Source organism: Mesocricetus auratus, unplaced genomic scaffold (assembly GCF_017639785.1).
Source record: "Mesocricetus auratus isolate SY011 unplaced genomic scaffold, BCM_Maur_2.0 Super-Scaffold_100015, whole genome shotgun sequence".
Taxonomy (NCBI): Eukaryota; Metazoa; Chordata; class Mammalia; order Rodentia; family Cricetidae; genus Mesocricetus; species Mesocricetus auratus.
This window is the reverse complement of record NW_024429198.1, coordinates 26397210-26410586: the sequence shown is the minus strand read 5'-3', so window position 1 is coordinate 26410586 and position 13377 is coordinate 26397210. Positions and strand designations below refer to the sequence as shown.

General features: G+C 39.4%; 1 protein-coding gene across 1 annotated transcript in view; it reads right to left on the bottom strand.

Annotated features, from left to right (window-relative positions):
- Nucleotides 1-298: 298 nt before the first annotated feature.
- Nucleotides 299-13377, bottom strand: part of LOC101826938 (zinc finger protein 208) — a 53733-nt gene continuing 40654 nt past the window's right edge. Inside the window, 3 exon segments of the mRNA XM_040757906.1 lie at nucleotides 299-4505; nucleotides 5512-5607; nucleotides 6215-6341. Coding sequence (XP_040613840.1) covers nucleotides 2086-4505; nucleotides 5512-5607; nucleotides 6215-6341 — 2643 coding nt within the window. The 3' untranslated portion in view covers nucleotides 299-2085.

Here is a 13377-nt window from a genome sequence, read left to right as displayed (position 1 = left end):
CTTTAGTCCATACTCCCCCTCTCATGTACAAACCTCGGGCTGCTTGGCTGGCTCTGACGGCAATCCCACGAACACAGCTTCCGACAATATATATATATATATATATATATATATATATATATATATTATCAAGTAAGAACTGAAACTTTCATGATTAAAACTTGAAGAAGTAGCCAGTTAACCAAATCCATCCTATCTGCAGAATGAGTATGTGTGGCTTGTGTCCCTGCTCTAATATGGTTCTATTTCCATGAAAACAGGGATTGTGTTGTTATACAAAAACCACAGTTCTCACCTGAAAGGGAGTGAGACATAATTTATTTTGGAACCATATATGAATGACATTGTTATGTTAGCTATCTCTAGACACAAACAAATGCCTAGTCACTACAAAGGGACCCAATAACAAACCATCCTAGGATTTCACCACAGCCCAAGTTGATGAGAAAAGTGAATTTATTGGGTTTTCTTACAGACCAAAGGGGAAGGGTTACTTACAATTGGGGAACCCCAAGGGGATAGTCGCCATAAAGATCATGGCTCAGGAATTCAGATTCAGGTTACCCAAGTACAGTCTGACAACATGGCAACAATTTCTGGAAGCATTTATAGTTAGAACAACCAATTGATATACATTGTCTAAAAGAATAGGTTTGTAGATTACAGCCAAGGGAAGTCTCTGCTATAGGACTCAGATGTTCTTAGTTGAGGTTAGGGATCTGATTCTCCACTCTAAAAGACATTGTGACATTCTCTCCAGTAAGAAGACTGATGATAACCATTGCTGTCTGACTTTGATGCCTGTTGCTGTGATAAATGCCATGACTAAAACACAACTTAGGAGAGGAAAGGGTTTATTCCAGTTTAGGAATGAATCAACCAGTTCAGTCAGGGCAAGAGCTCAAGAAGGAAATTTTGAGACAGGAACTAAAATAGAAATCATTGAGGAATTCTGCTAACTTGCTCCCTCAGATTTCTGCTTGTCCCCAATACTCATTCACCCAGGACCACCTGCTCAGGGGCAGGACTGGGCATCCATCCAACGACCCATAGACACATCTCTAAGCCAGTCAGATCTAGGTAGCCACACTGCTGAGATTCCCTTAACACAGAGGTGTGAAGTTAAACAGTGACGTTTACAAAATTCTTTGGTGTTGACTGAGATTTGAAATATTATTAAAGTGTGTGACACTGTGACACATTATTTTTATGTGTAGATTCTCTCCGGTTTGAAGTCTCTGAGGATAATTAAAGTATGAAAACCAGCTAAAGGCCTTGTCATAGTCTTTGCATTTCTGGAGTACTCTTTCATGCTTATGCAATGACAAATTACAGCTAAACACCTGGCTATATTCTGCACATTTGTAGAGATTCTCCCAAGTGTGAATTCTCTGACGTTTAGCATAGGGCTGAATGATAAATGAAACTTTCATAATATACTTTACTGTTGTAAGGTCTCTCTTCAGTTCCAATACATTTGTGTTAACTGACGAAGAACTTTTAAAAGCCTTGACAATTTGTTCACATCTGTAGTGTTTCTCCCCAGTATAAATATTATGGAAGTTACAAAGTGTTGAATTGTTAGTAAAGCCCTTGTCACATTCTTCACTAGGGTTTGACGTCTCTCTATGATGGATTCATTTGAGTTTGATAGGGCCTGAATGGTAAGTAAAGGCTTTGACACATCCCTCACACTTGTAGGGTCTCTCTTGCAAATGAACTCTGTGATATTTTTAAGGACTTTTCCAGCATTTTCCCATGAATAGTGTTTCTGAATAGAATGAACTCCCTTGTGTTGGGTAAGGTTAAAAAGTTTAGAAGAAGCTTTTCCACATTTGTGGACTTTCTCACCAGTATGATTCTTTTGATGTCCAGAAAGTTCTAAGTGAGCACAAAACTTTCCTGTAGTCCTCACACTTGTGTGATTTCCCTCCAGCATGAGTTAGTTGGTGTTCCTTCAGGTTCGGAGGATAGAACACATTTTGCAACATTCCTCATATGGATAAGATTTCTCTCTAGGAATTTGTCCCAAGGTAAGGACTGATAAGCTAAAAGCTTTTCCATGTCCTTCACTCCTGCAGGGTTTTATCCAGAATGAATACTCATGTGTGTAGCAAGTTCTAAGTGAGCACTAAAGACTTTGCCACACACTTCACACTTGTAGGGATTCTCTTGAGAGTGAATTCTTTGATGTTCCTTAAGGCGAGAAGGATAGTAAAACATTTTACCACATTCCTCACACTTGTAAGGTTTCTCTCCAGAGTGGACTACCTTGTGCTGAGAAAGGTATGAATGAGTGGAGAAAGCCTTCCCACACTGCTCACACTTGTAAGGTTTCTCTCCAGTATGAATTCGCTGGTGTCTGGAACGTCCTGAGCGAGTGCAGAAGTCTTTGCCACATTCATCACAGCTGTACGGTTTCTTTCCAGAATGGATTGCCTGGTGTTCCCTAAGGATTGAAGGGTAGTAAAAGGTTTTGCCACACTCCTCACATTTGTAAGGTTTCTCCCCAGTGTGACCTAACTTGTGCTGTGTAAGGTATGAGTGAGTATAAAAGGCTTTGCCACATATTTCACACTTGTAGGGATTCTCTTGAGAGTGAATTCTTTGATGTTCCTTAAGGCGAGAAGGATAGTAAAACATTTTTCCACATTCTTCACACTTGTAGGGTTTCTCCCCGGTATGAAATCTCTGGTGTTTGGAAAGTCCTTTGGGAGTACAAAAGACATTGCCACATAGTTCACACTTGTAGGGATTCTCTTGAGAGTGAATTCTTTGATGTTCCTTAAGGCGAGAAGGATAGTAAAACTTTTTACCACATTCCTCACACTTGTAAGGTTTCTCTCCAGAGTGGACTACCTTGTGCTGAGAAAGGTATGAGTGAGTGGAGAAGACCTTTCCGCACTCCTCACACTTGTGGGGTTTCTCTCCAGTATGAATTCGCTGGTGTCTGGAACGTCCTGAGCGAGTGCAGAAGTCTTTGCCACATTCATCACATCTGTACGGTTTCTTTCCAGAATGGATTGCCTGGTGTTCCCTAAGGATTGAAGGGTAGTAAAAGGTTTTGCCACACTCCTCACATTTGTAAGGTTTCTCCCCAGTGTGACCTAACTTGTGCTGACTAAAGTATGAGTGGGTATAAAAGGCTTTGCCACATATTTCACACTTGTAGGGATTCTCTTGAGAGTGAATTCTTTGATGTTCCTTAAGGCGAGAAGGATAGTAAAACTTTTTGCCACATTCCTCACACTTGTAGGGCTTATGGCCAGTGTGAACTATCTTGTGATGAGAAAGGTATGAGTGAGTGGAGAAAGCCTTCCCACACTGCTCACACTTGTAAGGTTTCTCTCCAGTATGAATTCGCTGGTGTCTGGAACGTCCTGAGCGAGTGCAGAAGTCTTTGCCACATTCATCGCATCTGTACGGTTTCTGTCCAGAATGGATTGCTTGGTGTTCCTTAAGGACTGAAGGATAGTAAAAGGTTTTGCCACACTCCTCACATTTGTAAGGTTTCTCCCCAGTGTGACCTAACTTGTGCTGTGTGAGGTATGAGAGAGTATAAAAGGCTTTGCCACACTCTTCACACTTGTATGGTTTCTCTCCAGAATGGATTCTCAGGTGCTTAGAAAGTTGCCAGCAAGTTCTAAAGACCTTGCCACACACTTCACACTTGTAGGGCTTCTCTTGAGAATGAGTTATTTGATGTTGCTTAAGATTTGAAGAACAGTAAAACATTTTGCCACATTCTTCACATTGGTAAGGTTTCTCTCTAGTATGACCTATCTTATGCTGAATCAGGGAAAGATGACTAGGAAAGGCTTTCCCACATTCTTCACACTTGTAGGATTTTACTTCACAGTGAATTTTCAGGTGTTTCGATACGGAATGGAGTGCACAAAAGGCATTGCCACAGTCTTCACACTTGTAGGCTTCATCTCCTGGAGAAAGCACCGAGCAAGCACTAAAGGCCTTCACACATTCGTCATACTTATAGGGCTTCTCTTCAGTACAAAATGTCTGGTCTTGAGAAAGTTCTATGGGAGAACAGAAGCCCTCACTACATACTTCAATCTTAAAGGAATTCTCTTGGGAATGAACTCTCTGATGTTCTGTAAGGTGAGAAGGACAACGAAACAGTTTCCCACATTCTTCGCAATTATAGAATTTCTGTTCAGTGTGTTCTACTTCGTGCTGAGTAAGACATGAATGAGTAGCAAAGGCTTTGCCACACTCTTCACACTTGTAGGGGTTCTCTCCAATGCAAATTTCCCGGTAGCTAGAATGTCCTGAGCAAGTGCAAACGACTTTGCCACACTCTTCACACTTGTAGGCTTTCTCTGCTGTATCCATTACCTGCTGTTCAGAAAGTACTGAACGAGAGTCAGAAGTCTCACCACATTCTTCACACATGTAGGCTTTCTCATCTGAATGAATTCTCTGGTTTTCAGGGAGTGAGTTCCAATCACAGGCTTTGCCACATTCCTTACATTTATATGGTTTTATATCTGGTGAGCAGAAGTTGAGATATGAATAAAAACTGAGTAACACTCTTAGATTTACAATGCTTACCTTTAATATAGAGACCTTGACTTACATTTTTATAGGTAAATGAGAAATTTCCCAAGCACTGTAATCAGAAAATGCAGTAGTGGAAACAATATAAATTTCCAATGAAATTAAAAGAAAGACCAAATAGAATACAGAAATAATAGAATATTATTAACAGTTAAATAGCAAAGAAGATGTACTATCGATAATAATGGGAACTCTTAACGGTATTATGCTAACAGAAATGCACTCATTAAAAATATATAAATTATATGACCAGATATAAATGAAATATATAAATAGCTAAATGTAGAAACATTACAATAAGAGTGCTTATCTAAGGTTGGAAGAATGTAGAAATACAATATTTATATCCTATAAAGTTTTAATTTGGAAGGCACAAGATAATACTGCATATTAGATTCTCCAAAATACTAAGCATGATATTTCATGCTTTTAAAAACATTCTTCTAGACACGTAAGGTTTTAATCTTTGAAAACATACCCACAAAGGGCATGTATTTTAAATCACTACCACTTGAGTGTATGAGAGAAAAAAACTTCATGAGAACACAGTACAATCATTCATAGCAATTATAAAAAGATTTAAATTATCATACATGTAAGGGACGTGAAATTTATTTGTGATTATATTGTATTATAATGGCTTCAAATGTCTTTAAACACGTGCAAATTTTCATAGGTGTAGGAAAACAGTTAAAAGTCTGTTACAATGCAGACTCTCAGCAAAATGACAAACTCTGTTCGTCAGTGTAAACACAAGCAGAACTCTGGGGGGAGGGCAACAAAGCTTAGACACTTAGAGCATCATATGCGAATGAATGAACGAATGGGAATACCTAAAAACTGATTTCTATCACAACATAACATCTCAGTGCATAGGTAAGGCCTGGCTATCTGTTAGAAATCCCACTCTGTCCTCCGACCCCTCATCCTACACACCTGGGTGCATGGTGGCAGCATCTTGTCTCTTCACATCTGTTGGCTCTTGTCTTTGCTCTAGAAATGTGACCAGGTATGGCTTAGAGAAAGCAAGTCCTGTTTGTCGGAAAAGAAAACAAGATGGTTTGTGTGTCATTCACCTGGGAAATAACATGTTTATTCCAGGATTGTGCTCTTGGGGAAAATAAAGGATACATTCAGCTTCATTTCCTTCATTTGAAAAAAAAAATTAAAACTTAAGGGTGCGCCTTATATCTATGAATTTCTAGCATTACCACTAGAGTAAAGGATACTTTTAAGACACAGCCAGGTTGAAAAAACTAGAGAGAGAGAGAGAGAGAGAGAGAGAGAGAGAGAGAGAGAGAGAGAGAGAGAGAGATTGTCTTAGTTACATTAATAATCTCCCTAGCTGTTCCTTAGGTGCAGGTCCATGACCATCACTGTTGGAAACTACAAGCTCCCTTGAGATGTTTTATAAAAGGAATTTAATGTTGACCTTGAGTTAAGAATTCATTTTGAGTCAGACATGGTGGCACTTAATACCAGCACTCAGGATACAAAGGCAGGGGGATATCTGAGTTTGAGGTCAGTCTGATCTGTACATAGTTCCAGGAAGTCAGGACTACATAGAGACCCTGGCTCAAAAAAACAAAACACCCACATATATACACAGAATAGAATTTACTATAGATGCAATCCTCACCCAGGAACACAAGGTTGCTGTAATTCTCCAACATCACATCCCTGTACAGATTCCACTGAGCGGGGCCCAGGCATTCCCACTCCTCTGCAGAGAAATCAATGGCCACATCCCTGAATGACAACATTTCCTGAAATAAGAACAAATGAATAATAGATTATATTAATTAAAGTCAATAACATAGATACCAATAGGTATCCCATGCTTATGCATACATTCTTAGGGAGTATAGTAATAACAATACTTTGTTAATTTTTGTTTTGTTTTGTTTTTAAGAGACAGGGTTTTTCTGTATTGTTTTTGAGGCTGTCGGTCCAGCCCAGCCTCGAACTCACAGAGATCCGCCTGCCTCTGCCTCCCGAGTGCTGGGATTAAAGGCTTGCACCACCACCACCCGGCTTACTTTGTTAATATTTAAAATAATTAGATATCACTAACATTTTTATTTTCCCCTTTCCTGTTTTCTGTTTATCTTTATCAAACATGTATCTGTGTATTTACCATATTCATAAACAGCTGCTGAACTTATGACATCAGCTTGGTGTGCTGATCAAGAATTATAATTTGTTATTCTAATTACTATTTTCCCTTATTTATTTATTTATTTATTTATTTATTTATTTATTTATTTATTTTGGTTTTTCGAGACAGGGTTTCTCTGTGGCTTTGGAAGCTGTCCTGGAACTCTCTTGGTAGTCCAGGCTGGTCTCGAACTCACAGAGATCCGCCTGCCTCTGCCTCCCGAGTGCTGGGAATAAAGGCATGCACCACCAACGCCCGGTTTATTTATTTATTTATTTATTTATTTATTTATTTATTTATAGCATTTTGGTGCTGTATTCCTTTTCATCTCATTGCATGAAGTTCTCAAATGGTCAATGACAACTGTACATTATTTTTTCTTTCTATGGCTAAGTAATAGAAAATCAGAGATTTGCAAGTTAAAGGGGGTATTTTGTAATATTGTTACAGGTAGACTCTGCATTGTCTTTATATCACTTTTGGAATGATTATTTCTTCAATGGCTTATAATTTTTAAGTTTAAAATGTTCAAAATCCTTAGGCCAGGTGTGGTGGTAGGCACCTTGAATCCAGCACTTGAGAGGCAGAGGCAAGTGGATCTCTATGAGTCCCAAACACCCAAAGCTATATAGAGACCTTGCCTCAAAAAATTAGAACAAAACAAAACAACCTCTTTTCTAATCTTCTGTAATATATAATACAAAATAATGGACTTGGAGTCACCATTTGGGCAACATTACCCATAAGCTTGTTCCTTCTATCTAAATGTATAGGAGTACTGACTGATCAATATTTCTCAATGCCTACCTTTCCTGATGTCACTGACTGATGGGAAAAGCCATTATTTCTCCAACTTCTGTACGTTAAAATTCCTTTAAACCTAATGTATGTCTGAGATCATGTGGTACCTGTCTTTCTGTATCTGAAATAATATAGGCTCTTCCATATTTACCCAAATTACAGGATTTCATTGTTTTGTGTGACTGAACAATTTCACAATGTAAACATGTGCACCCCAATTTCACTGTAAAAAACATATAAATTATAGAACTTAGTTTTCAGCAATGTTTGAGTAACCTCAAAAATCACTTAAAAGGGAATATAAAGTAAAATTCAAGTATTCATGCTAAAAGAATATTGAGATCAGTTTTGTAATGAAATAGGCAAAGGAAACCATTGAAGGGTCAGAAAAACAAACCTAGAAAATAATATTTACGCTTGCTGCAGCATTAGTAAAAGCAGGAAGTAACCTTAGTCAGCATCCAGAAGTGTGTGCAGCTCTGACAAGAGGAAATGTACAACTGTGTAGAGCATGAATCATATAAGGATGGTACTTTTGTTCATTTTAATGATGCTACTGGGGTACGCACTTAAGAACAAGAATGACCTAGTTACTGATTCCTGTGTTACTCCTACTTACTTATGATTGCTTTTGAGCTTCCCTTTATAATTTTATTAATCTGACAACTTTCTGCTAATCATTTCCCTTTACTGCATGGATTCCATGTATGAAGCCAACTTGAGTTGTTCAGGAAAAGCCATTTTGCTCTGCTTGCCACACAGTACTCGTACTCGTGTGAACCAGTAAGGCATGGTTTGGAGGATAGCCTCCAATTTCCCGGTTCCTTTCTCAGGTTGTGAAGAATAGAAAGGCATTCAATTTCTTATAACACACTTGAAAGTCCTATAAATTCAAGCTCAAGATGGGTGTTCACTGTTATCCAAAGGCCAGACATCAGTAAGCATTATAAAATACAAACTGGAAATGAACCAAATAAAGGAAAACAAAACATCCCAAAGATGCCATGAACACCCTAATTGTGTTAATGACCTAAAGGAGAATTCAGACAATTAAACAAAAAGGTAGATAATCTCTGCATACACAGAAAAATAAGAATTCAACCATGCAATAAAATATGAAATGCACAGTGGCGTGGCAACCAGTAGGGAGAGGACACTAGAACGGGTCTGGCAGAAAGGAAGCCTCAGCAAACAGGAAGCCTGCCAGAGGTTAAGAGCATGAAGAAAAGGTATTAACAATACTGAAGGCTTGTGGAGCGTCTCAACAGGTAAAAGCACCTGAAGTCCAGTCTAAGGACCTGAAGTAGATCTCTGGTACCATGATTCAATGGATCTTGAATTTCTTCCTGCTTAGACACAGCATGGCATGTGATCCGAAACATACACACAGACACAATGAGGAAAGAAAAAGAAAACACAGACAGGAAAAAGAGAAAAACCAACCTGAGGAGAGCGTAAACGATTTACGGAACACTAGACTCAGAGTAAATGAAAAGGAGACCAGAATGAAGGCACATGCCTGTCAGGTTAGTTCTTGGATGGTGTAGGTGTTCAAGGCCAGCATCATCTGCACAGGGAGTTCACGGCTAGCCTGTGATATGTGAATATGTCCCTTATGAAAAGAACCAAAAACACAGAAAAGAGAAAACTATTTTTAAGGTCTTTAAGCTTACATTATGTGAGATAAATGTTGGACACCAATAAGACTCCCACCAAACTCCAAGTCCAGACAACCCTGAAGAATCACAGAAGGCTCAGCAAGTGGTGTGAGCAACAATTCTGACAGGAAAGGGAACAGTGGCTCCTCACTGAAGGTGCTTCTGTAAAGTCCTCACTAGGTTATCCCAGCAGAAACAGCAGCTGGGAAGCTGAGGAAAGATAGATACCTCACACACAGTGCATGGAAAAGAACTACATGAATACATAAACAAAGCCTCCTAACTGTTCCCTAACAGACCAGAAGAACAGAGAAGGCCACAAAACCAAAGGGTTGTCCCAGTTGGGGAGCTGCAGCAAAAAGAAACCAATACACAGGAAACAGTATTCTAGCAAAACAGCAGAGGGAAACAACTATGAAGAGTCTAACAGACCCTTGGTCATAAACAGAAAGATGAAAGATAACTGGTTAATTGAAAAGTCGGTCTTCTTCATTTCTTTCCTTTCCTTTTTTGGAGACAAGGTCTCACTATGTAGATCTCCATGGCCTGGAACTCGTTATGCAGATGAGGCTGGCCTTAAATTCTCAGAGATTCCCCTGCCTCTACTTCTCCAGCACTGGGATTGAAGGTGTGTGCCACCTAACCCAGTCATTTCTTAAGAAAAGATGAGACTCTCATCCTCCACTGTTCTTTACCTCTGAGATGGCCTCCAGGCAGAGGTGACATTTAATTTTTGAATGGAGGCTGGTCTTAGACACACACCTAGAACAGAATAGAGGAGCAGAAGACGTAAGAACTCTTGCATTGTGTGTGTGTGTGTGTGTGTGTGTGTGTGTGTGTGTGTGTGTGTGTGTCTGTGTCTGTGTCTGTGTCCCGGTTTCTAGATCAACAGAATAGAGGAGCAGAAGACATAAGAACTCTTGCATTGTGTGTGTGTGTGTGTGTGTGTGTGTGTGTGTGTGTGTGTGTGTGTCCTAGTTCCTCAGAGATATTTTGACATAGAAACCTAGCAATCCTCAGTACCAGGAGCTTATAGGGCAGTCAAAGCTAGATGCAAAGAGAGGGCTGGATTCCCAATTAACTTATTAGCTACTAGTGATTCCATCTTTGGACATAGAATGTCTATGTATTAGAGAACATGCTACCTTAAAAACATACCAGGCGTATGATAAAATAGCCAATCCACAGGTCTCTGGCCCAGCTCCTGACCCACAGGCATCTGGCATGCAGGTTATCATTAATTCTTAATCAATTTCTGCAATACTATGTATGACTCAGAGCATATATTTGGAACACTGAATATGGGATGGGAAACCACTGCTAATGTCTTTATTTGAAACATGGACATTTAGACAACATATTTGTTTCTAAAGATGTAAAACATGCTTTATTCTGTATGCTCAATGTGCAAAGGTAACAGTCATTCTTAATATTCAGTACAATGTTACTCCTTGTTACTAATGAAATATTAAGTGCAGTTCATCCTGTAAACAGTTGGGATTCATACTCTCATCCATCTGATTTATTTGTATGTAGCTACCTCAAAGAAGATAATAAATGCATGTATCTAAAAGAATCTGCCAGACAATCTAATACGTAATTTTACTATTCAACTCAAAGTATGTGACTGCATTTGAAAACAACTATGGAAGGACTCAAGGACAGAAATATTAATAAACCAAAGAGAAAATGATGAAAATCTGTGCTTTTCATTTCCATTGCTTGAACACATTTATGTCTCCTATTCAAATCTACACAAATAACTGCTGTATCTTCTCTCCAACATATGTCACATAAGTCACCAGAAAATGAATGTCATCATCCTGCAAACTTTCCCTCTGGAATTTTCCAAGTACAACATTTCTAACACAATGTCACTATATGAGTTTCCAAAGTGAGCAACTCTAGTGAGTCTTTCCCCCATATCATCATTTCCACAAACATTAGAATACAAAGACAAGAGCCTGTAAGGAAAGCAGCAGGTGCATACTGTGGGACATCTGACTCTTCCCTGAGAAGAGGAAGAAATCCCACATTAGCAGCTTACTGGCTGGATGTGCAGGACAGTGGAGGATGTGGCTGTCACTGTCCACACGCAGAGCTGGTGTTTTGTTTTGGCTAACTATAAAGAAATAGGCTACACGCATTTGAACCTGTTGTGTAAAGTGGTCACGTCATTCAAGTTGCATAGCAAGAGAGAGCCATGTAATCCATGGAGGGCTGCATCAATCACAACCACAGAGTGGAAGATGGGAAAATGATAGATGTCTCAGCTCAGATGGAAAGGAGCACAGACTGCAAGAATTCAGGAGAAAAACAGAAGCAAGCACCATGAGGTCACAACAGAAACTATCAAAGATTAATATCCAAAGGTAATAACTGATCTCTGCAAATAAACAAGGCAAAGAAGACACCTGTTCCTCACACAGCAAGTAAATACAAGCATCTAATCTCTAACACTTAATGACTTTAACAAAAGTATGCTAGTTAGAAAAGTATTAAATTTCATGCCAAACAGTCAACAAAACTTCTCAACCACATGAAAATCAGCAAATGTCAATTGGATGGATTTCTGTCTGGTTGCTGGTGCTAAGTCAGATGACAGGAACCACAAAATGTATTTAGTGCAATCATAAATTATTGTTATAAAGTATTTTGTGATATGGCTCATTTAGCCTAGGCTGACCTTAAGCTCTCTAAGCAGAGGGTAACCTTGTAGGCTGTATTTTCTGCTTCCACCTTCCAGATGCAGATGGCAATGTTCATGGCATCACAGAATATGCTTCAATCGTGTGTGCTTACTTTCGGGGATACATTAACATGAGTTTTTTGGCCCAGCAGGTCCGGCCGCCCTTCTCTGCCCCAATGAAGTACACAGACACTATATTAATTAAGAAACTGTTGGCCACTGGCTATGGCTTATTGGCTAGCTCTGTCTAAATTATTAACCCATTTCTAATAATCTAAGTATTTCCACATGGTATTCTCTTACTGGAGAAAGGGTCCGGACCTGTTACTCCTTTCTCCTCCTACATGGTGACAGACTGTGCCTACTTTTCCCAGAATCCTTCACCTCTTCTAATCCCACCTATCTTGCTTCCCTATTGGCCATGAATAAACTTCACTTAACCTGTACTGAGCCCAGTGAATCTTGATTCGCTCGCAATATGTGAAGGAGTTATAAGTTATAATGAGCATGATGCTGCATCATCTTTACATTGTAAGAGAACAGTTTTGACACAGGGAAAACACAGTTATTTTCCTACAGATCCGTGGCATTATCTAGGAAGCATCTGTACCTGAATTACAGTTTAAAAAAATCCAGAGAATCCTGGTATGTAAGAAAAGATGATTTAAAGACCAGTTCTTTCATTTAAAACTTAGAAATAAAGCATCACACCCTGAAATGAGCCAGACCCAAAGCTGGTACACCTCAGTGTGAACTTCTATGCAGTTAGAACAGCGGTTTGGAATGGACACTGTGGAGCTTCACATTCATTCACTAATTAGAAAAGTTTAACCAAATCTGTTTTTTAAAAGTACCTCGCTTCTTCTTTTTTTTTTTTTTTTTTTGTTTTGTTTTGTTTTAGGCTTTTGAGACAGGGTTTCTCTGTGTAGCCCTGGCTGTCCCAGAACTCTCTCTGTAGACCAGGCTAGCCTCAAACTCAGACATCCACCTGCCTTTGTCTCCCAGGTGCTGGGATTAAAGGCGTGCGCCACCACTGCCTGGCTAAGAAATACCATGTTTAATTTGAGTAGACTTTAATGCCACAAGCCAGTCTCTAGCACATAAACACTTGGTTTTCTTGAAGCATGACAAAATAGGAAACAGCACAAAGGACAGGGCACGGAGCCTAATGTATAAAAATTGCAGGACCCTGAGTGAACCACAGTTCTTCAAATCCCTAGTTTACTTGTTAACACAGTACAAATACTGGGGCAAACCCTTCCAGAAGAACTGCTCAGGAAGAAGCATGGACCCCGAATGCCACATTTGGTGACAGTTTTAGAGAGATTAGACACTAGACAATGGACAACGACAGAAGGAAAGCGTGTGGTTAGAGAGTAAGTAAACAGATTGTTGTGTATGCAGGACGATTTCTCCTTCCCAGAGAAACTCGAGCACCTACGTCCCTTTGCCAGCAATCCCTAGACACACTTACACCCTCACATCAACTCATCCCG